At 38.1% G+C, this 24,135-nt stretch overlaps 1 protein-coding gene across 3 annotated transcripts in view; it reads right to left on the bottom strand.

The window, feature by feature from the left end:
- LOC128865043 (uncharacterized) overlaps positions 1–24,135 on the bottom strand; it is a 149,746-nt gene that overhangs the window by 22,301 nt on the left and 103,310 nt on the right. For all 3 annotated transcript variants that reach the window (XM_054104936.1, XM_054104938.1, XM_054104937.1), the window contains exon 3: positions 1,823–1,927. In XM_054104936.1, coding sequence (XP_053960911.1) covers positions 1,823–1,927 — 105 coding nt within the window. The remainder of the gene's footprint in view (positions 1–1,822; positions 1,928–24,135) is intronic.

Genomic DNA, 24,135 nt, shown 5'->3' with positions numbered 1-24,135 from the left:
CGACGATGGTTCTGAGGCTATAACGAAAATGTTTTGAGAGCTAGATGAAACGCCGTTGAACTTTGAAGGCGATAATATATTTTTCGAGAAATAAACTTGCATTTTGAGTTTTCTGAATATATTCCGGGACCTTTTTGATCAAGGTGGTATTTATTCAAGGATATTACTGCCTAAGGTGTGTCTGCTGATGATCTCAATTGTGCTGTTGTAATTCCAAGAAGGAGCTTGCTTGAATTACAAAAACATGTGCTGCACAATTTTTAAAAGTATCATGTTCGATGTGAACTTTTGGCAAAAGTATAGCGTTCTAACTCAAAAATTCGACCAGTATTGGGCGCAATGTCTTTTTAAGCAATGCGCGAGATTTTGAGGATTCTTATACTAGGAAAACTCTTTATAATACTCTGAGGTCAATGTTGAAGGAATTGGAATTCAATTTATACTGTTTATTTCCAATGTATCGAAAGATTACAGAGCAAAGCTGCGCTTCTTCATTTTAACGAATCACGCCCATTTTATGGGACCCGCTGTATGTTCGACATCGGAAAGCTGCAATGGAGCAAGCCGCCGGCGTAGAAGAAATCGGATTTTGGCGAAGCTGAAAACAATTGGCACGAAGAGCAAAAGATGCTGCCTAAAACGGCACCGTTCGATCAAGCGCAACGCGAGCCATGTGGGATCAATATCCGGAGCTGAAAAAGGAAGAGAAACGTATTATCAGAAGGAAGAAACAAGAGGTCAAAATACGTGAGTGCGAGGAGCTTGAGATGACTTATAGGGCAGCTAATGGGTTAACGTAGCCGGCAAATTGAATCGGCCGAGTTAGTGATATACGAGAAACATTGACACAATGTCACTTCGTTGTCGTCTAAACAACGACTGATCTGACGAGTGTGTGAATATGTGTGAGATTATTGTGCAGATTTCGGCTGGCGATAAGACTGTGTTAATCATATACGAAACAAAACAAAGCAAGCTTCACTCGTATTGCTTTGTTGCCATCTGAACAACGACTGAATTCGGCTGGCGAATCCCCCGAGACGTGGTAGCCGAAGTTCTCCTCACAATTTTTTTTCATCATAGTTATTGGCCAAACCTGGTTAAACTAGCATCCTTGGGCCATACTATTAAAAATTTTTGCACAATGTTTACACGTACGACGACACACAGCAACGAATTAACATAGGCGAAGGCTATGTTGATTTTTTCGTATATAATCAACACCATTTCAGCTGATTCTTTCAAACTCGGTGAGAGCCGATTAACGGTCTGGTCTTGGCCAGACCTTTTGAATTATTTTCACATTGTATGAAACCGGTACCCCATTATCATGGCAATCAGTTATTGCCGGTCAACTGTCATTTTTCCTGAGAGATACGAGCCACATCAAAACAAATTTTTTTGTGAAGGGCACTTGATCTCTTGATAATAAGCATTGTGTGATGGCGTCAATCATTCTATGAAAGCGCTTAAAAAAATTGCTGAAGAAAAGGAAAAGAAAGGAAAAACCAAAATTTGTGATCCTTTCGTTTTTAGTGCAAAGGAAGCACTAAGCACGATTTGGAAGCTTGGAACTTTTACGTTCATTTCAATGATGCTGGCACAGTGAAAATTTCGTCGAACTTACAGTTCACGCAGGCAATACTTATCAAGATATTTATCCTGATATTTATTATTCTTCATGCGCAAGAAATTGTCTCTATTTATTATATATTTATAGATATATTCTCTGATATAAGTATCGAAATATAAAAGTAGTTGGGTAGTTACTTCTCTACCGGAGGAAAAATAGAAAAAATATGTATGTTGAAAAAATACTTACACGGTTGCGTTTCACCCAACGACGATGGCAAGCTGCTTGTTGTTGCGCTTCTTGTACGCTGCAACGTCGTCCCCGTTCCAGCCAAGCAGCACGACCTCGAGTACACTGATCGTTGATATAAATTCATTCGCATGTAGCAGTAATCAATCATTCGAAAATAGAGATACATATACAAATATATAAAGTAGAAATGTTTAGCATGGGGTTATTTAAAAGTTTGAAAAAACATGCAATATGCATTCATATATTACCAGTACAAATACAAATAATGCGTTATACTTAGTGTAATGAAAATGAATGGATGTATGAAAACCGAAATAAATATACAATGTATTAATAAATTAGTTTGTATAACAGGACTTATGCATACACAAATAGATATATACATAATAGATTCATGCCATTAAATATGCAACCTCTCAATTAATGACAGGTCCTTCAGGTCTGATGAACATTAAAACTAGAATAACATGACATACACATATTTTTTCTGCTATTTGCTGAAATTTCTCTTGCTTATGAAGGGGGTTATCTTATACTTCATATTAACTTCCCGTTCTGATAAGTCGAAGCTATTTTGTGTCGCCTAAATGTGTTAAAATATGGAACAAATTTAAAATATGGACTTTAATGACAGGTTACCATTTAGCCCCCAAGAAGAGTAGCGCTCACTGGGACGAGAATTCTAAATTAGGCCTTGCATTGCCATTAAATAACGAAAGGGGAATCACTAAATAGATATAGGTAAGAGTGAATAACCGAACAATGACTGGCACGACGAAATCGTGGCTGATGAAATTCAGCAGGACGAAAATCTGTTTATTGTGACGAAACTGGTACCATAAATTTTTGCTTTCTTGTGTCGTTTGAGGAAAATTTTTAAAATACTCAATTAACAAAAAAATGTTCAACATATATAATACCACCTTGATCGGAAGTTCCCTCTCTAAGTCAACTGATTTGTGTTAAGTTTTTTTTTTTAGGTTGCCACACCTGTAATTAATATTACTACCAAAATTTTATCGCCATTGCTTGATATTTGCAGAATCTACGGCGTCTTGAGTAAATCTACCTCTGCACGTGTTTTTGATTTTTAACATTTTTAAAAATGGATTTGATTTTGCAACAAGGAGTTTGTATTAAATGTTGCATTAAAAATGGATTTAATGGTGCGAAAACTTTAAAAATGTTGGGGAACTGCTTGAGTAATGATACTTTAAAGAAAACAGCCGCTTATGAGTTGTATTGAAGGTACCGTGAGTCCATCGAGGATGACGAACGTAGTGGCAGGTCGTCGATATCGAAAACTGATGAAAACATCCATAAAGAGAAATAAAAGTTGATTAATAACTGCAAATTAACCATCAGTAAGTTGGCAGAGGACTAGAATATTGCTTATGGATCCGTTCAGGAAATTGTAATTAATATTTTGGCTTGCAGCATGTTGCAGCAAAGTTGGTTGCAAAGGACCTGAATTTCAGGCAAAAAATGGGCCGCTTTGATATCGCCAAATACATGATTTCCAAACCTGAATCCGACCTATCATTGATCAACCTATTATTACTGGAGGTGAGACATGGGTTTATGAGTACGATACGCAATCCAGACATCAGGTGCGTGAGCAGAGAACTTCGAATGAAACAAGACCAAGAAATCACGTCGTTTTCAGTTAAAAAAGAGTTCTCACAGTTTTTGCCAGAGTGTCTGATAGTTAATAAGGACTATTATTTGCCTGTTATGAGACGTTTACGTAAATCAATTCCTCAAAAAAGAAAGAATTTGCAAAAAAATCACTCGTAGATTTTGCACCGAGATTATGCCCTGTCCAAGTGTGTGTCATCATTACCCGTGAATTTTTGACCGAGAATGAGACGACAACAGTCATTGAATTCACCTGATATGGCTTCCTGCTATGTTTTTCTCATGTTTTAACAGCTGAAAGGAAGCAATTGGAAAATCGAAGACGGCTGTGATGGCTATACCGGATATAGAGTTCCAGAAATGTTTCGAGAGCTGAATCAAAAGTTGGCATAAGTGCGTTGCAATTGATAGAGAGAACTTTGAAGGCGATATTATCACTTTTGAGGAATAAACTTAAACTTTGAATTCTCCGGGAACTTTTTGTTCAAGATGGTAATTCATGTAAACAATGTGTGTGTAGCTTCTATGACAATTGTCACAGTACTGAGGCTGGGAAGACACTTATCAGGCTTCAAAAATAATTTCAACCAACTTTATTTCCATTAAAAAAAATAAAAAAGTTTCGCCGACCCGCCCAAAATATATTAATGGTAATTAGTACACATACACATATGTATGAATGTACTACCTACTATGAATTCTAACCTATATACATATATATAATATATATACATATATACAATTTTATAAAATTATATAAACAATTTTTGACGTGATAACGTCTTATAATTCGATTTACAGGCTGCACGCACGAAAAAATGTGTCGTTACCTAGCTCATTAGTGTTACCTTGCTCATATGTAGTTACCTTGCTCATTAGTGTTACCTTGCTTTTTAGTGTTACCTTGCTCATATGTAGTTACCTTGCTCATTAGTGTTACCTTGCTCTTTAGTGTTACCTTGCTCTTTAGTGTTACCTTGCTCATTAGTGTTACCTTGCTCTTTAGAGTTACCTTGTTCATTAGTGTTACCTTGCTCATTAGTGTTACCTTGCTCATATGTAGTTCCTTGCTCATTGCATTGAATGAACTGCAAATTCTTTCACCATTCGAAAGCTACATCCTCCACGAGTAACATGGATTATATTTTATTTTGGAAATAGGGCTCGAGATATAGGTCAAAACGTGGACCCGGGTAACCTTCGGATGTGTATGTACAATATGGGTATCAAAGGGAAGCTGTTGGCGAATGCTTTAGTCCAGAGTACTTTTCATGCCGCTCCGTGACTAGGGTCTCGAGATAGAGACCAAAACGTGGACCCTAGAATGTGTTTGTACAATATGGATATCAAATTGAAGCTGTTGGTGAATGCTTTAGTACAGAGTATTTTTCATGCCGCTCCGGGACTGGGGTCTCGAGATATAGGTCAAAACGTGGACCCGGGTAACCTTTGGCTGTGTATGTACAATATGGGTATCAAATGAAAACTGTTGATAAGTGCTTTAATACGGGGTAATTTTCATACCTATTGATGACTAGGGTCTGGAAATATATGCCAAAACGTGGACCCGCCGTGTCTTTGCACCGAATTAAACCAAACTTACACACATTGTTAAGGAGGTATTGAAGATGGTTTCCGTATAGTTTGGATACCTATTGGTAGATAGGGTCTCGAGATATAGGTCAAAACGTGGACCCGGGTAACCTTCGGATGTGTATGTACAATATGGGTATCAAATGGAAGCTGTTGGTGAATGCTTTAGTTCAGAGTATTTCCATCCGCTCCGTGACTAGGGTCTCGAGATAGAGACCAAAACGTGGACCCTAGAATGTGTTTGTACAATATGGATATCAAATGAAAGCTGTTGATAAGTGCTTTAATACGGGGTAATTTTCATACCTATTGATGACTAGGGTCTCGAAATATATGCCAAAACGTGGACCCGCCGTGTCTTTGAACCGAATTAAACCAAACTTACACACAATGTTAAGTAGGTATTGAAGATGATTTCCGTATAGTTTGAATACCTATTGGTAGATAGGGTCTCAAGATATAGTTCAAAACGTGGACCCGGGTAACCTTCGGACGTGTATGTACAATATGGGTATCAAATGAAAGCTGTTGATAAGTGCTTTAATACGGGGTAATTTGTTATGTTATGTTATGTTATGTTATGTTATTTTATGTTATGTTATGTTATGTTATGTTATGTTATGTTATGTTATGTTATGTTATATTATGTTATGTTATGTTATGTTATGTTATGTTATGTTATGTTTTGTTATGTTATGTTATGTTATGTTATGTTATGTTATGTTATGTTATGTTATGTTATGTTATGTTATGTTATGTTATGTTATGTTATGTTATGTTGTGTTGTGTTGTGTTGTGTTGTGTTGTGTTGTGTTGTGTTGTGTTGTGTTGTGTTGTGTTGTGTTGTGTTGTGTTGTGTTGTGTTGTGTTGTGTTGTGTTGTGTTGTGTTGTGTTGTGTTGTGTTGTGTTGTGTTGTGTTGTGTTGTGTTGTGTTGTGTTGTGTTGTGTTGTGTTGTGTTGTGTTGTGTTGTGTTGTGTTGTGTTGTGTTGTGTTGTGTTGTGTTGTGTTGTGTTGTGTTGTGTTGTGTTGTGTTGTGTTGTGTTGTGTTGTGTTGTGTTGTGTTGTGTTGTGTTGTGTTGTGTTGTGTTGTGTTGTGTTGTGTTGTGTTGTGTTGTGTTGTGTTGTGTTGTGTTGTGTTGTGTTGTGTTGTGTTGTGTTGTGTTGTGTTGTGTTGTGTTGTGTTGTGTTGTGTTGTGTTGTGTTGTGTTGTGTTGTGTTGTGTTGTGTTGTGTTGTGTTATGTTATATTATGTTATGTTAATGTTAACTCATTCTCTATATCCATACAAAATATCTATCAAACAAATAAAATTTAAATTTTCTTTTGAAAAATGCAACCATTCAATCAGTATTTTCTTATGACGTTATCACGTTAAACTATCGTCAGTAAACCGACTTTACAGACAACCTCTTTTTTCATTAATAGACGTAAAATGTACCATCAAAAAAAGAAAGACACTAAGGACCCGAAAATGAGATCTACGAGTATAGTATTCCTAAATTTTCCATTTCAATTCTGATAAAAACAAATATGTGTGTAATCATGCGTTTGATAAGCAAGCAATAAAAAAAATACGTATGTACATTTGTTCACTCGCACAAATTAATACAAATCCAAATGTAATGGCTACACACATGCAGTGATTGAAGTACAAGCGAAGAACCTTTTGTAGAAAATGTATGCATGTTAAAACCAAAATAAAACAGATTTGAAAGGCAATCTTTTGCGTGCAGTACTGTAGTTGATATGAAAATCTCTACATTTCCCCACTACTAGAAAATTATGTACAAAATTGTATAGTATTGGTATTATGTACCTAACATTTTATTTAGTATACATACAGTTAATCTTTGTAGTATTCATTCGTTTGCTGAAGTGATTTTCTAAAATAATTTTATTACATTACCCTAGTAACAATACAATTAAAATTTTTATTTTTAACGAGGGCAGTAACATATGATGTAATGTAATGCTTAAGATAATAAAAATTTTGTATTTTTCACTCACGCTATATTGAATGTTCACTAAATTTAACCACGAGCTCGTATTACTTGTTTATAATTTTCGTGAAAAATATTAAGTTGTGAGAAATGTTTGAGTTTAATATTCTTTTAAAATTCCTTTATTATTGTAAATTTTTATTTTATTGATTGACAACAGAATGAATGAAGTTTTTAAACAATTACACAGGCCTGCGAAATTTCGCTTTTTTACAGTTTCTACAACCGCTATAGGTGTTTCTTGAAGGTTTTTTTATGCTGAAAACGAATATGACCTTGAAAATGCTCCAGCACGTCAGGACTTTTGAGAATTAAAAAAAATTATTCTATTTTGAATTGGAGACTTTTAGATACGCAAATTCAACCTTACTAACTCTCTAACGCCCCTGTAAAGGGCGAATTCAAAGTAGTATAACTTTTTTTATATTAATCGTAAAAATATTTAAAAAAATGGATTTTAAAGCTGAAGACTAGTACTTTACGATGCCGTTGTGGTTAATTAAAAAAAAACTTTACCTTGCTCAAAAAAAATTTAAAAAATGGCCAAAATCTGCATTTTTTGACTATTTAACCTCAAATTGCCAGGTCATATTCGTTTTCAGCATAAAAAAACCTTCAAGAAACACCCATGCCGTTTTAGAAACTGTACCTCGCAGGACTGTGAAATATATCCGATACATTTTGGTACATAAACTTTATTTTTACTTAATTGTAAAATGTGAAAAATTGATGGGTGATATAACTTTTTAATAATTTTTTTCGTAATCAGGACACCAAATTACAAAGTAATTAGTTAAAATTATCGAAAAAGTTGTTTGGTTGTTGGCCTGTGTTATTTTTACTAATTGCTTAAAAATTACTTCTAATACAACCCAATTTTATTTTTAGTTAAGTAACATCTTAGAGGCTAACGGCATAGATGACTAGATGGGTAACTCTTTTTCATGTGAGAGCGCTGAAAAATGTGCATTTTTATAACATTTGCCAATATTTCCACACCGGTAGAAACATGAATTGGGTATTTTTTAAACTAAAATTGGGAATTTTTAGTTTCCACACCACCATTGAGGTTAGTATTTAGTGTGCGGTTGCCCAATAGCCTTATATCACTCGTGTACACCTACATATACTACAAATAAGCACAATCCGTATGAAATATGTAAATAAATAAGCAAAAAATTTATATGTAAATGAAATTATTTAAAACTGAAATACGATAGTAATTTAATAATAATAAAGTAATGAACACGAAAACATAAGTTATAATTAAGTACATGGCATATTGCGATTTTTTAATATAACACAGAAAGTGGGTAACAAACAAAAAATATCAAACAACGAACAGAATAAGTTAAAGCAGATTACCTTTAATTTTTGTAAAATATCTCAAACTCAAATTCAATTCCCTTACCTACGCTTTTTAACCATAGAATATTTACGTATATACAATTTTACATAAACCAATACACAGTTTTCAATAAAATTACATGAATGTGCGAGTAAAACGTATTCATGTGCATATGTGCACAAAACTAATTAAAAGTACAAGCCGAAAAGGATATAACGAGCTTTGGATTCTGCAAACCCACTTCAATTCAAATTATTACATTTCAATTGAATTAATTTTAAGACAAATAGTTATGAACATTTCAACACGTTATTTCTCCATTAAGAAAAAAAAACTGTTTTCGTCAGTTATTTTTGGCGCGTTTCTTCTGGCAGCCTGCCATTTCGCCTATCAGCTGTTCAAAATCCCATAATGTGTGAATGCTGCCAAGTTTTGAAACGTCCTCATGGGCGCGCTTTCTCTCAAAATGAAAGAGTTTCCCATCTTATTATCTATGCTAACGGGCAGAGTCTATGCAAAAATGCTTAAAAAAAACTTTGCCATGCAGTTATCAGTTATTAAGACATACTTTTTGTTACTATTTTCTTATTTTGAGAAAAGAGGACAAGGCAACCCTGCCAACACTCTTTTCTTATATTAGACCGCGTTCATGCAGAGCAAATTTTGTTACTTCAACTTTATGAATTCTTTATTAGTGTTTCCGTCGTGTATACCTTGCAATTGTTCGTTTCTCGTTCGTTTATACAGTCAAAAACAACACTTAGAAGAACGTGAATACAAAGGGTGTTGACAGACCACGAACATCACAAGTCATAAGTTGAAACAACGAATGTTTCCCTGTGTGAACGCGGTCTACTAATACCCATTAAGTGCTTCCAAACAAATGCAATTTTTGGCAGCTCTTTTATATTTATTTATACAAGTTGCTTCATCTATTCGCCACTTGCTTACACATAGCGAATGGAAGGAGCCTATTATTTCTTAAAGGAAATGTTCTTCTATGAGAGTGCCAAATATAATATTAAATGTGTAAACTTCTTTGCCACTACTATTTCATATATGAATAACATTTTCATTGAGCATTTTCTTGAGAGGCCCGAACTAATATCGTTAGGTACCAACAATTTTAGGAGTCTTTTATACATTTTCTCCCGGACATTGGCCACTAAATTCGAAAATTCTATTACGAGGATATTTAATAACTATGTTTACTTACTTCCATATTGCACAGTAATAATTGTGGATTCATTATTTATGCTTTTCATATTTTTTTGTTTGTTTTAATTTCATTTCCGTAATTTGGAAAGTCGAACAAATTCTTTGAGAGGGCTGAAGGATTTTTGTTCCAAGGAAGTTTTCTTATTTGCTCGCGTTGATTCCTCTCGGTTTATTTCGTTTTTTTCTTCTCCAAAGATGCCGTTTTAGCCGTCAAAGGGATTATGACTAACCTCAGGAGTGCGCGTCATTTGCGAATTGTGGCTAATTATAAACACTAAGCTATGCAATAAAATTTTCGCTGGCTAAAACGTTTGTATCCATTCGGATGACATGGTAATGCCAAGAGAGCTGCAGTGTCTGAATCTAGTCTATGCCACTCATTGTGACATCGTTGTCGCCAACGTGCAACGTAATATTTATGTGTATTGACTTGAGTTGTAAACTATGGTAAGAATAATTGGAGACGACAGGTTGGCTTGTGCAGCAACAAGCTCCACTCTAAGCACAAAAGCACAAAAAATCGCTAAAGACAAGTTTTACATACTTGCGACTGTAAAAAGTATAAAAACTGTGTTAGCCAAGACGGAGATCCATTTACGGAGGAGGAGACGGAATTAATCCATTAAAGATAAGCGCTGGCTACTAGGGCTTTCGGCAAACTTAGACATTATTAAAGTTGATTAACCAAGACTTTGTCCTCATTTTCAACAGTTCGCTTTGACGCTTTGCCATATGTTGTGCATTTGTATGAAACATCAATTTTGTTTCCTTATTTGGAGGAATTTTATTCAAAATAGTGTTTTCGGTAATAAGAAATACGTTTTGCTGGTATGCCATAGTAAATTGTCCTAAGTTATTTAAAATTATGTCTAAGGCTTGGCTTATACAGCTTTAATATAAATGCTTAATGAAAGTGCTGTGGACTCGTCCAAACCATTTAATAAATTGTCTTGCTTGAGCACTGATTTTCTCAATATCTCTGAATTAAGAGACGGAAAACTACCATTATTTTCCACGACCCCCCTCGACAAAAAGTCCAGCACAGCTGTCTGCCCGGCGAAATTTTCGTCAGTGGAGGATGGGGAGCAGGACCTTCGTCCAAGCACATCCAAGGGTGCGGCCAAGCCATCCTATAGCGAGAAGGCTTCTGAAGGTTTGACTATCAGCTGACGGATGCAGAAATCAAATACTGCAAAAGTCGAATAATGCGTCAGGTTATTGCCTCCGGTCCTGAAGCCAACGCGAAGGGCTATGAGACAAAGGATGGCACCATGAAGGTGACGTGCGCGTCTCTGGCCAACTTCGAGTGGATCAGGACCGTGGGCAACAACGTGGCCCCCATGGTGACCACTCGCTTCGCCATCTACAGCGAGGAGAGTGTACCCCTCAGGAAGGCCATCTGCTGGATTCCGGATCCAGACCTGTCTACGACGGATGTCCTATCCTGTCTACGTGCTCAGAATCCGGGCATCAACACGAGGCTTTAGCGAGTCCTCTCGTACACTAAGAGCAAAAAACCGGGAAGGAAAGAAAGGGGCTGCTCTTCTGGTGCGAGTGGATGAGGCCAGTGTTGATTTCATGAAATTACGGTACGGGAACCGTCTGAGTTTCTTCTTTGGGACTGCCACTTTCCATGTCTATCCCAAATGAGTGGCTCGGACGGTTCCTGTAGCTACCGTCCCTTGACGGTGACGCAGATTAACTTGCAGCATTCCAAAGCCGCTACTGCACTACTAAGTAGTACCCAGCTGCACACATTACCTCACATAACAACAGTGCAAGAGCCCTGGGTCTTCAAGGGCCGCCCCTGTGGCTTAAGAGCGTTGAAAGGGGCCACGTTATTATATGACAGGAGTTTGAGTAGACCTAGGACCGGTCTTATAGTATCATCCCATCTCACTATGACGGGTCTTGAGCAATTTTGCTGCCAAGACCTGGTAGCGGCTGAGGTGTGTTACAGAGGTAGACGCGGATGGTCGAAGTTTGTGATTGCATCTGCTTATTTTCCTTACGATGCTCTGAAAGGGCCACCACCCGGGAAGGCCACTAGTCTCGTGAGGTTCTGTGAGCAGCGCAATCTGGACCTCATCCTATGTTGCGATGCCAATGCCCAGCATACAATCTGGGGCAGCAGCAAGAGCAATGGACGGAGCTCTCGACTATTCGAATTTACCGCGTCCTCTTGCCTAGAAATACATAACAAGGGCTCACAGCCAACGTTTGTAACAGCTAAAAGGCAGGAGGTGATTGATCTCGCCCTATCAAACACAAAACTTGGATGGTCAATCAAGAACTGGAAAGTCCTTGCCGAAGATTCGTGCTCGGACCACAGGTACATTGAGTTTCAGTGTGGCGAGGAGGCACAAATGCCATTGCCCTCTAGACACCCCAGAAAAACAGACTGGCAGAAGTTTAGGGGGGCGTTGCGTGACCTTGACGTTACACCACCAAGACTTCGAAAAGAACAGGCCATTGAGGCGGCTGTTGAGAAACTCAACGCTGCCCTAACTGAATGTTTTGAGTGAGCCTATCCAATTCGACTTCCCCTTAACCGGACTCCCGTTCCTTGGTGGAATCGAGAGCTCCACACGATGAGGCGTGAGTCGAGAAAGTTTCTAAACCGGGCCCTCAAGACTAACCTTGCTGAGGACTGGGAACGATACCGTGATGTTCAGAAGAACTACAAGAGGCTTATTCGGGAATCGAAAAGAGCCTCATATAGGGAATTCTGCAGCAGTATTGAATCTCTGAGTGACACGGCGAAATTGGTTAGGATCCTGAAAAGGGACCCAATTGCAAAGCTGGGGTCACTTTGGAAATCTGATGGCTCTTTCACGGAGCGGCAAAGTGAGACACTCAGCTTGCTGATGGAGTCTCACTTTCCTGGTAATCAGATACGCGTCAGCCGGCAACAGCCCTTATTGATAGTGGCGTTTGTCAGAGCTGCTACACCTTCTCGGCATGACTGGTTCGTTGCCAGATCTGTGGTGAATGAGGTTGCCATTCGATTTACCATCAAATCTTTTGGCAGCTACAAGTCGCCCGGACTAGATGGCATATATCCTGCCATGCTGAAGGAAGGCGCAGAGTCCGTGACAGCAGCCCTGAAGAAAATCTTCGCGGCATGCCTGGCACTGGCCTACATACCACGATCTTGGAGGATGGTGAGGGTCGCTTTTATCCCAAAGGTTGGAAGAGACGACTACACCAGCCCCAAAAGCTTTAAACCAATCAGCATGACTTCTTTCATGCTGAAAAGTCTCGATAGACTGGTGGAATTGCGCATACGTCAGAAGTCGCTGAAGGCTCACCCTCTGTCTCCATTTCAGCATGCCTATCAAAGTGGAAAATCCTGCGAGTCGGCACTGCAAAACCTTGTTGCTAGGGTAGAGCTGGCCATCGACTACGCTATGGGCTTTTTAGACATAGAGGGGCATTTGATGATGCCACTTTTGACAGTATGTGTAGCTCTGCTAGTAGGCATGGCGTAGACCGGGTGCTAGTAAATTGGATTCGTTCGATGCTGGCCCAAAGAATCGTCTTGGTGCGAGCAGAGGAAGGTCTGCTGGTGTCATCCGGGGTTAATAGACGCTACTCCCAAGGCGGTGTGCTGTCTCCATTGCTCTGGTGCATGGTAATCGATCCTCTGCTCCCCACTTTAAACGATTCGGGAGTCTACGCACAATCATATGCGGATGATGTTGCTTGTTTGGTAACAGGCCCTTCGCTTATGAACATCAGCAGTAAAGTGCAGAAAACTCTGGGTCTGATTGACACTTGGTGCATGCGAATGGGCTATCGGCAAATCCCGTCAAGACTGGTATTGTCCTCTTCACCAGAAGGAGGAAGCTTGATGGACTCAATTCAGCTATCCAAGGAAACTAAATATCTTGGAGTAATCCTCGATAGTAAGCAAAGGAGGCTTTTTTGAAAACGTGGGGTCTTTCCCCCAGCAATGTTCTATGGATCTACACGGCTATGATAAAACCTATTATCACCTATGCATCAGTGGTCTGGATTGGAGAACAGAGAAGGACGTCGATCCAACGATTCTCTCCATGCCCCTTGACTCCATTGCATCAAGAGTCGTACTTTAAAAGAGATACGGTGTAGTGCGGCCAGAGGCTCAGTTGTGGTCAAACTCAGAAAATGAGCCCAGCAAACACTGTTTTAGAATTTTTACGGATGGCTCCGGCTCTGGGGTGTACGGGGAATTCAGCGAGACAAAACTGCACTTTGCTCCTGGAATGCATGCATCTGTGTTTCAAGCGGAGATGTATGCAGTTCAAGAAGCGATGAACTTTGTTGTGGAAAACCGATGGAGAGGCAGATCTATATGTGTCTGCAGCGACAGCCCAGCTGCGCTTATGGCCTTAGACAGCCCCCCAAGTGTCTCTATTCAAGTGAACCAATAAATCAAGCATAATATTACAAGTTTTACTATTGTGAAATACCCTTAGATGGAATAATACAATATTTTCGTGCCAAGTACAGTATTCACTTGAATTATCAGAAATCCTTGTAATATGGTTGCTCTAATAACCATTTTCTTCCATAAAAAGTATTGCCTCTAATCAAGTAAACCGGACTGTACAATTGGTGCTTTTACCCTACATTGGGTATTTGGCCTTATTTTTGGTGTGCGTCTTGATGTTGCTCCACAAATGGAGGAACCTACAGTTTTAAGGCGACTGCGAACGTCAAGTGGTTTTTTTTTTTGTTCAGAAGCTTTTTGATGGTTCCGAGTGTAAAGAGGTTTGCCGAAGGGCGAAGGACTTCCGAATTGTAGTCACACAACATGCCATTTGGCTGTGGCGGCTGCCGTCGTGAGTTATCATACATAACCAGATGTTCGGCCATTTGTAACAGCGATTTTGTTGGGCGATGAATTAAATTGAACTTAAAATGGAGAACTGAAATAAAGTTTAAGCATAGCTAAAACTACTTGTATACGAGATTCTTATTCAAATGAATGATATTTTGTAGGTGCAGACCAAATCGCACCAGAAAATCAAAGACGAGGACATTTTTGAGTACATTTAATGCCAGGAATTACTAATTCCTGAATGCACAAAACAAAGGTTACAGTGAAAAACGTGCTGTTATGTTACTTATGTATGATCTCTATGTATATACTTATATGTATATTTATATGAATTAAGAGTTATTTTGTTTTCACTAATTTATGTTAATTGAAAAATGAAAAACAAATACATGAAGCCATATGAAGTAAATTAAAAAAGCTTTTATTTCAGAGAAAAATTGTATTTAGAATTACGGTAAATTAAAGGAATTTTAATTGGTTACCTCTTGACCTCTTTACCTTATACTACGCCAACTTCCAGTTGAAATAACGTTTTCTTGAAAATGTGTATTATTTATAGGTTCTTCATCTTCATTTAATGTTTTATCTTCGATGTTGTCGTGTTCCAAACATCAAATGTGAAGAATACATCCACATATTATAATCTATATATATTTAATTCAAGACAATCTAAATATTATTCTAAGACAGCCGAAAGCCTCTGCTGTTGCGCTGCGTTTGCTTGAGTTTACTTATAATTATATTATCAAGTAAGCTTTTAAAAAATAAAAAAATTTAATTATTCTAAGACAAGACGCTTATTCTCCCAGCGACCTGTTAATGGTACAGACGCAAATGATATATCATATTAAATTAAAGTGTTCCATCTGAAACTTTGCACAAATTTCGTTTCATTAAACCATTTTTGAGTTATTTGCGTGAAAAGATTTGAAAATTTCTACATTGAGTCAAGCATTGCCCACGTTCATTTCGATAGGCAACGCCCTATGTTCTTTTGTAAAATGCAATTTTATTCATTCACATTTTATTACAGGGAATAAAACATGGCTTTTCTAGTTTGCATAAATGTTTTGATACTTAAAATAAATAATTTAAAAATCGAAGAAACTTAATATATACATATTCCTGGACTAACATAGGTATATTTCGATCAGTAACGAAATCTGTGCATAAAAACTTGTATGCATATAAAAAGTCTAAGCATAGGAGTAAGTTCAAAATCCAAATTACAAATTGTCTTGCCGTGAAATATGCGTGGAATTTAATATGTTGTTCCATTTAAAATTGAGTGAAAACTGACAGTTCTTTAAAATTGACAAACTGTCTAGAAGTTTAAAATTTCGCAACTTGTTGGAACAAGTAAGTTTACTTAAAAATATCAATTTTGCGTATGGTGGAAAATCCACGGCAGCCACCACAAAAAGGGCGAAAATACAATTGAATAATGAAAAGAGGAAGAAATTACTGGTGACTGGTAAAGAATTTCCATGTATTTGGGACAATGCGAAGGATCGCAGCAACCGAAACGCACTATCCAGCACTTGGTACAAAATCACCCAAATTGTTGGCAAACCTGGTAAGTTGCAATACCTAAGAAATTATAGTATAGTTTAGTTTACTCATTGCCAACATTTCAGGGGAATCTTGCAAGACAGCCTGGAAGAGCCTCAGAGACAACAAGTGGTACTATACTAGCAAAGCAAAAAAATCGGGAAGTGTGTGCGATTTGGAGGATCTCAATTTTGAGAGTGAAGTGTTTGAGTTCGAATACTCATATTTTCAGATGTTGACACCTAGTGCATCCGCAAAACGCTCTCACAATTCTAATGTGGCTCTGCAATCTTCAGTAGCAAACTGCATTGTGGAATTAAAAAAGCCTATATGGCTCAGAATTCCAGGTTTAAGCCTCTTTTGCAGCACTTGGAGTCACTTCTGAAGCCATTGCCAAAAAGCACAGGGAATATGTTGGATGCAAAATTTCCGCAAATGGCCTACGAGGAAGTTGAAAAGCACCAAAGAAGTAGTAAGGAAATTTAATTTAATTTATTTTTATTTAATTTGACTTCATTTAATTTATACAATATTTATTTACAAGATTTCATTTAATTGAATTGATTTTTTTTTTATTTATTTTTTGCCTAATGAGCATTTTATATATTAAACATAAGCGAAATAATAAATGTAATACAACTTATTTCGGTTTTGATTTTATATTTTGCTTTAAATTAAAAAAAAGTGTGTGTTATAAAAAGGCTTCCAGAATTTCGTGGACACTTAAAGGCAACATGCATGGGGTAGTTGGGAAAATTCCACTCGTTGAATGTGTATTCAATACGTTCTTTTCTTGCAGGTGTGAGTGGTGGAATTTCCTTCACTAACGCAGAAATGATGGCGGAGCTAATTTCGGTTAAAATGATTCCCAAGTGCTGTTCGCTTGTAAGGTAAACAGACCCGACTTGTCCATGAAGTGTTCCACAAGGTAACAAAAAAAAAATGTTTAAAACATCAACAAAACACAACAAATTAACAAAGATAACTTTGAATTTCATATGGCTTAGAAAATGATTTCTTTGTACAGTACCATAAATTAAAGATATCTAAATTCAATTTCAATCCAATCTACTCCTGCTAACTTAGGACGTTGAAAACTCCCTGAACCCACTTATTCTTTACTTTTAATATTATATTTTCTAGCTGAAAATACATTACAACAATATATTAGCTTAAAAGGATGATGTTCCTTGTACTAACTGTGATATTTAATATTTCCCTTTTAGCCTCTTATTTAAATATAAATTCTGAGAAAATATGTGCAATGCAGCATTGCCTTAAAATCTAACAATTTGGTCTATTAGCTGTTTATCTGTCCAGGGATTGGCAGTGCAGCTAAATACTCAAATGAGTTCCTGGGTGCGCTCCTACAAAATGAGAAAGCTTCGCATCTAATAATCCATTTTTATGAGCAACAGAACAAATACAACTTTTGCTGAATATTATTTTAAGCTATACTAAACTTCTCAATTTGAAATATTATAATAAAATCATAAATACGCGTAAAATATATTTCAAAATTATTCTGTTAAATCACAATCACAGTATCACAACCCTTAATTTGCAAATAAACTTATTCATCTTATCTGAGTTAACAAATCTCAGTTGCCGAATGATAAAGGTGATTTCGAACAAACGGTCATAGAGAAAATATTGGTATTTCGAAAAAACATTCATTCCAGTTCTCCGCTATCGAGAAAGACCAACGTTAGAGAATTAGTTTTGTCATCACCGTCGATGGTTTTGCCTCAGAAGTCTTTCAGTCTTCTCGAATTCCACTTTAAATAGTAAATAGACATTCCAGAGTTAGAATAGCTTCTCTCACACTGTTAAGATAAAAATGAAGCAATTGTGCTTGGCTGAATTAGTGCAATGTTAAGTAATCCATCGAGTTAAGGGAGTTGATCGTAAGGCACTTAAGTTAAGATAAGACAAATGCAGCAGTTGAGATAAAATATCTATTGGGCGCAGATGTTGCGTCTGACCAGCGAGTGCATAGGTCGATGACCATTGGGCAATAACGTTCTTCCTTGCAAAGGAGACATGAACCAACGAAGTGTATATTTATATGAGCAAAACGCTCTTGTGGAGACTGCATATACTCGTATTATATTTTTGATCTCTGACGCGCTTGTCAACTTCGTACGAATAAACCACAGCCATACATCTACAGGCGACAGGCATTACACAATAACTGTGAGCGATTTGACTGTTGAAAGATAAGGATGACACATTTGATCTAGAATATGAATACCGATCTGAACGCTGGAGGAATACGCCTCTCCGAGCCATTACATTGTATGTTACGACCAAATTACAACTTTTTTGTAACTCCATACATATGTATGTACTGAGAGGAAATTGAATTGCATAATACCAACGGCACCTCGGAATTATCAGCTCTATTTGTTGGTAAGAAAGTCATGCCTATTCAAGAAAAAGGTAAAAATGCTGATAGATATCCTGTGCGCCCTAACCCAGGCCTTGTAATAAAAGTATTCAACCGAAAGCAAAGCATCAATTACGAAGAGAAATTTACGCCAGTTGAGCGACATACCTCAAATAGGGGTTTTCTCGCTTCAGTGACCAAATATGACTTTACCGTCCATAAAATGGATGCTATAACTGCTCTAGTGGCACTCAGAACAGAAAGCCGAATTCAACGCCAGTTAATTTCGAACAATGTGCATTTTTTAGTTACTAACAGTAAACTACTGTTCGTTGCTGTCTATGTGGATGACGTCGTCCTCCTCGTTAATGACACAATAATACTGAATAAACTGAAAAAAAAGTGTAAAAAACATTTAAAATGATGGGTCTGGTAAAGTATCGTCGGTTTTTTGGTATACATAGAACTCAAAATGTCTAAGTGGAAACTATGAAGGCCGACCAATCTCGCCTCCTTGCAAATGCAATTAGACGTTTTAAGCAAAGAGCAGTGCTAACCTGTAAGCACAACACTTAACGTGAATCAAAAGCTTCTGCCGTTTGCTGCTCAGATCACGCGAACTAGTATCTGCTTTGCTGTTCACTTGCTGTCCAGGGTGCACTAGGGTAAAGCGGGTCATGCAATATCTCAATTGAACCATCTATAAATACTTAGTTTAAAGAGCTGTGAGAACATTATTGGTTTTTATGACGTTGACTGAGCAAATGATGCAAGTTATTGTCATTCGACAACTGTCTATGTTTTTTCGTTTAGAATTGCAGCCATTGTTTTGGCTACCAAAAAGCATCGTAAGATAGTCCTATCATATTGTGAGACCGAATTACTTAATTTCAATGGTGGCTGCGACTCAATAATCAATCTGACTTAAGCGGTTAGGAGTTGGAGTATACAGCTTCTAAATTAATAGTCTTGTGTTACAAACAAACGTCGTCGATATCAAATCAAAGTGCTTGTAAGAAAAAGACGGCTACTATATAAGACGGCCATAACTGCTATAACTATAAGTCGGCCACATTAAGATGCAATATACTACATATATAATATATTGGCGTAGATAAAATGGTAGCTGATATGCTTACAAAACTGTTACATCCGCCAAAACAAAGCAAATACAAATTGAATTTCAGTTTTTGTATGCATTTAATTTTTATAACGTATAATTTTTTTAGAACTAATGAACTGTTTTTTTAAGTGAAATGAAATATTTAATTTAGGAAAGGTTTTGAAAGAAAATTTAAGGGTGTGCAACTAAGTTTTAAAGGATTTAAAACATATAGTAATACTAGTGTCAAATTGTACTGAGTATTTGTGTAACGAGTTTTATGTGAAAGCGTCATCATTAAGTGTCGTTTCTTAGTTTGTGTCATTTCGTCGAAGTGTAAACAAAAAATTTTTTTATACAAAGACTATGTCAGCTTTTGTGCCTACAAAACTTCATTCGCGGGAAGCATTGCTATTTTGCTTCCATCTGAAGAAAAGTGCAGCGGAAAGTTATCGGATGCTGTGTGAGGCTTACGGTGAGAATGCTCCATCAATTTCAACCTGCGAGTACTGGTTCCGACGATTCAAAAGTGGTGACTTTGACACAGCCGACAAGGAGCGCGAAGGAAGGCCACCAACTTTTGAAGACGCCGAATTGGAGACAATTTTGGACGAAGACCCGTGTCAAACCCAGGAAGAACTTGCGACAACGTTAGGCGTGACTCATCAAGCCATTTCAAAGCGGCTGAAAGCCATTGGAATGGTCCAGAAAGTCGGAAACTGGGTGCCTTACGAACTCAAACCAAGGGATATCGAACGCCGTGTCACTGCTTCCGAAATGCTGCTTCAACGATACAAAGCGAAGTCGTTTATGCATCGCATTATTACTGGCGATGAGAAATGGATTCACTACGACAATCCGAAGCGCAAGGCAGCGTATGTTAAGCGTGGCGAACCCGGACCATCGACGCCAAAGCCAAATATCCATGGCAGCAAGGTAATGCTCTGCGTTTGGTGGGACCAGAAGGGAATCGTTTACCACGAACTACTGAAAAGTGGTCAGACGATAAACGGAGCACTCTACAGACAACAACTTATGCGATTGAAGCGAGCAATTGCGGAAAAACGTCCGGAATGGGAAACCAGACATGAGACATTGATCTTTCATCATGACAATGCTCGGCTGCATGTCGCACAAGTGGTCAAAACCTATCTCGATGGTAGCGGATGGGAAGTTCCGCTTCAGCGGGCCCATTTAGACACCGCGCGTTGTATAGTAAGTGTCGGTTGACAATTGCCAACATAGTGTCGGTTGACAATTGCCATCGGAGATTCGTATTGAAACTTGAAAGTGTTCAAGTTCTTTATGAAGGGAGCAGAGTAAAGAGAATAAACAGAACCGAATATGGCCTTCATTATATAATATTATACATATCAAGCTGCCTTGATGTACTTCCTTCACGCTAGAGAAACTGTTGTGAACTTATAACTTGTTCGCGTATATGTACGTATGTATGATGTATGTATATATAAGAAAAAGATATCCTCATCTCTTTCTTCTTAGATATCCTCGTATTTATCAGATTCATCTGTAAGTGGCTTTTTTGGAGCTTTAAATAGTGCGTAATTTGTTAATAATTATATAGATTCCGCGAAAGTGATACCATACTTGTATGATATAACAGATTGCCATCAATATCTCCAATCTCGGCAGATGTGCGGCTAACAAACCAAAAATGAGAGCATACGGTGGAAGGCTCCTTACACTCAACTTAGCCCTTCGACGTCCATTGAAGCGGAATTTTGTCCACGCTGACGCGCCGCAACCGATAATTGACGCAAACCTTTTCGGCCACCATAAAATTTCAGTTATAGGGGATATCGGTTATTTATCGACAGCATCATGAAAATCTCAAAATGCTCCGCGATTGTAAACGTTCCTAGGAGCGATCTACAGTTTAGAGCCGACTCCGAACGGCGAAATTTTTTTTATGAGGAGCTTTTTCAGGGGCGAATTAGAAAAAACTTTTTCTTCAATTTAGTGTTTTTCGGAGATTCAAACCTACGTTTTTTCCGAATTCCAACCCATTCGGCTACGGCGGCCGCTATATGGGGAGTTCCGAGAATTTTTCAGTGCCCAAATCAGAAATCTTTCCAGGGCATGCTTGCATTCAGTCTAATTTATTTGCCCTTAGTCCGAAATTTGCAATGGATATCTATGTAGAGCTTTCATACCTGCATGTCGAGAGCCATGGGTGGTGTAGAAGGCAGCGCTCATGTAGTAAGCATATATTTACTTTTCTAGATTGATTTTTGGTATACCATCTTTTCCGCTTGGTTGAATTGTCAGATCCCTAAGCGACCCGGAACCAGATTGTACAGTTGGTACTCGACAGTTTTTAAATTTCTGTTATCTGCGGAGTGTCAAGTTGGGCACGAAAATATATGGCGTTCCAATTCAACGAAATTTTGTACAATTCTAAAACCTGTACAGACCGATAACCGTTGTTGCTAGTTGCCTTAATTGTTTAATATAATCAATTCCGAATGTCCAAAATGTCTTGGCGCTCCTTCGTCAATCATAAGTGTCTTTCAACACTTGTCTTCCATAGATTGATATTCATACAAATTCTTTAAAGGTCCTTGCAATTTCGGATGATTTCTTTATTATTGTGGATTGTGTCCTCTAGGCATCACGCCTAGATGATACCATTACTAAGAATGGAGGGTCTAATAACACTGTTGCTGATACTGAGATACCTGAACTCATTTTAATAAAATCGTGAATTTTATACTTGAGACAGGGCTTCATATAGGGGCTGTAAAGAGGGTCGACCGGTGCCTTCTCTTACAAATAGAGTTGCAGCTGTCGTAAACTTTTCCCGCAGCCTTATACCACGACCGTATGCTATTTCTGATGGAGTCAGTCAGATATCCTATTGGTGGCACATCTCAATAGTAAGATCAGTTTGGAAGCATTTCACCGCGGTCTTCAGTTTTCGGTAAAAACGTTCGATGAGTCCATTTAAAGCTGGGAGATAGGCTGTAGTTGTAAGGTGTTGGATTCCAAAAAGTGTATTAAGGTCTTGAAAGAGCGACGACTCGAATTGGCGTCGTTGGTCGAGCGTTATCTTCTTTTAGGGTTCTTCGGCTGTAATTGTTTCGATTGGATATGCTTTGGCCCATGTTTTAAATTTATCTATGCAGTCGAAGTAATATCGGAATCCTCGTTTTGATGGTAAGGGGCCGACGATGTCAATATTGCCATGGCCGAACCTATTTTCCGTCGAACGTATGAGATGGGTGATTTGTTATTACGTTATGCTTCCGCCTTTTGGTATTGCATGCAACTTCTGGTTGACTCATGGCAGTTGGCCATGGGCTAAAAATAACTTTTCTGCTTTCAGGTTAGTGGCGAGACAGAAGTCTCATAAATCGTCTAAAAAGCAGTTCTCCAAAATTTCTTTGTAATAAAAGAACTTGAGACTTGAGCCGTCGTTGAGGAGTGATTGGAATTCTTCGTTGTTTAGCTAGTTGTCGGTAGATTCGTTATAATCGAAGGTTTGATTGACGTAGATAGTTTCGATTTTTGAGAGTGGATCGGCAGTAATGCTGTTCTTACTTGGAAACCAGTGTATGATCGCTGTGAACTGACTTATGAAATCGAGGTCTTTGATTTGTTTTAACTTTCTTTTATATTTGTTTTTAATTGTAACTTTTGTAAAAATAAATAAATAAATAAATATTTGTTTGAAATGCAAAGAAAGTGTTTTTCGGTCCGTAAGTACGAAAAAGTGTTGTTGCATGTGTCGCAAATAATTTCCGCTTTGTCTGTGCTGGGCCGAACAAAATAAATAAAAACTGAAAGGTTGACATTCATCACCGCCATGTTGTTTTAACGCGGCCTCGCTGCTTGACTCCACTCAGTTATTGAAGTGTCATTTTTTTGAATGCGGTTGCTTTGAGTAGAAATCTACATACTGATGAAGTTTAGCAAGCTGCCTCCATGCCACGGCCAACAAGGAGCTCTACATTGCCCAGTTACACCGCGTGAATGAGGCTATTCTACTGGAAAGATCGTCTGATCGATATGGTCAAACCATACTCCTTCACGATAACGCCAGGCACCATGTTGCACAAGTCGTCAAAGCCGCACTCCAAGAGTTCGAATGGGAGGTCCTTCAGCATCCGCCGTATTCTATGGACATTGCACCGACCGACTACCATCTTTTCCGCTCCCTGTCAAACCATATGAAAGGCGTTAACTTCGATAACAAAGAGGTCCTTCAAAACTGGCTCAACAACTTCTTTGAAACCAGACCAGGCGGTTTTTGGCGGAACGGCATCAATAAATTGGTCGAGAGGTGGGAAGTGGTTGTAAACAGCAACGGCGAATATATAATTGATTAACTCATTAATATTTTTTTTTTTCCTTGTTCACTCCTCTCGGGAGCATAGGGCCTCGACAAGACACAGTCTTGCGTTCGCTTCGCTAATCTGTTTTTTTTCTGACAGGGTAGGTGATTAGCCTGCCGCTATCAGTCCTAAGTAGTGGGAATGTCCACCTGTCGTTGCTTAGGAACAACGCCTTCTTACCGCTTAGAGCGCCATCTGTGTCCCACATTTTTCTGGCAGAAGGATCATCGCTATTTCCCGCTTCCTCTTGCTGGCGCCACTTATGCAATGTGTAACTTTGTGTTTCTTT

Source organism: Anastrepha ludens, chromosome 5 (genome assembly GCF_028408465.1).
Source record: "Anastrepha ludens isolate Willacy chromosome 5, idAnaLude1.1, whole genome shotgun sequence".
In the NCBI taxonomy this organism is placed as follows: Eukaryota; Metazoa; Arthropoda; class Insecta; order Diptera; family Tephritidae; genus Anastrepha; species Anastrepha ludens.
This window is presented reverse-complemented; position numbering and strand designations above follow the sequence as displayed.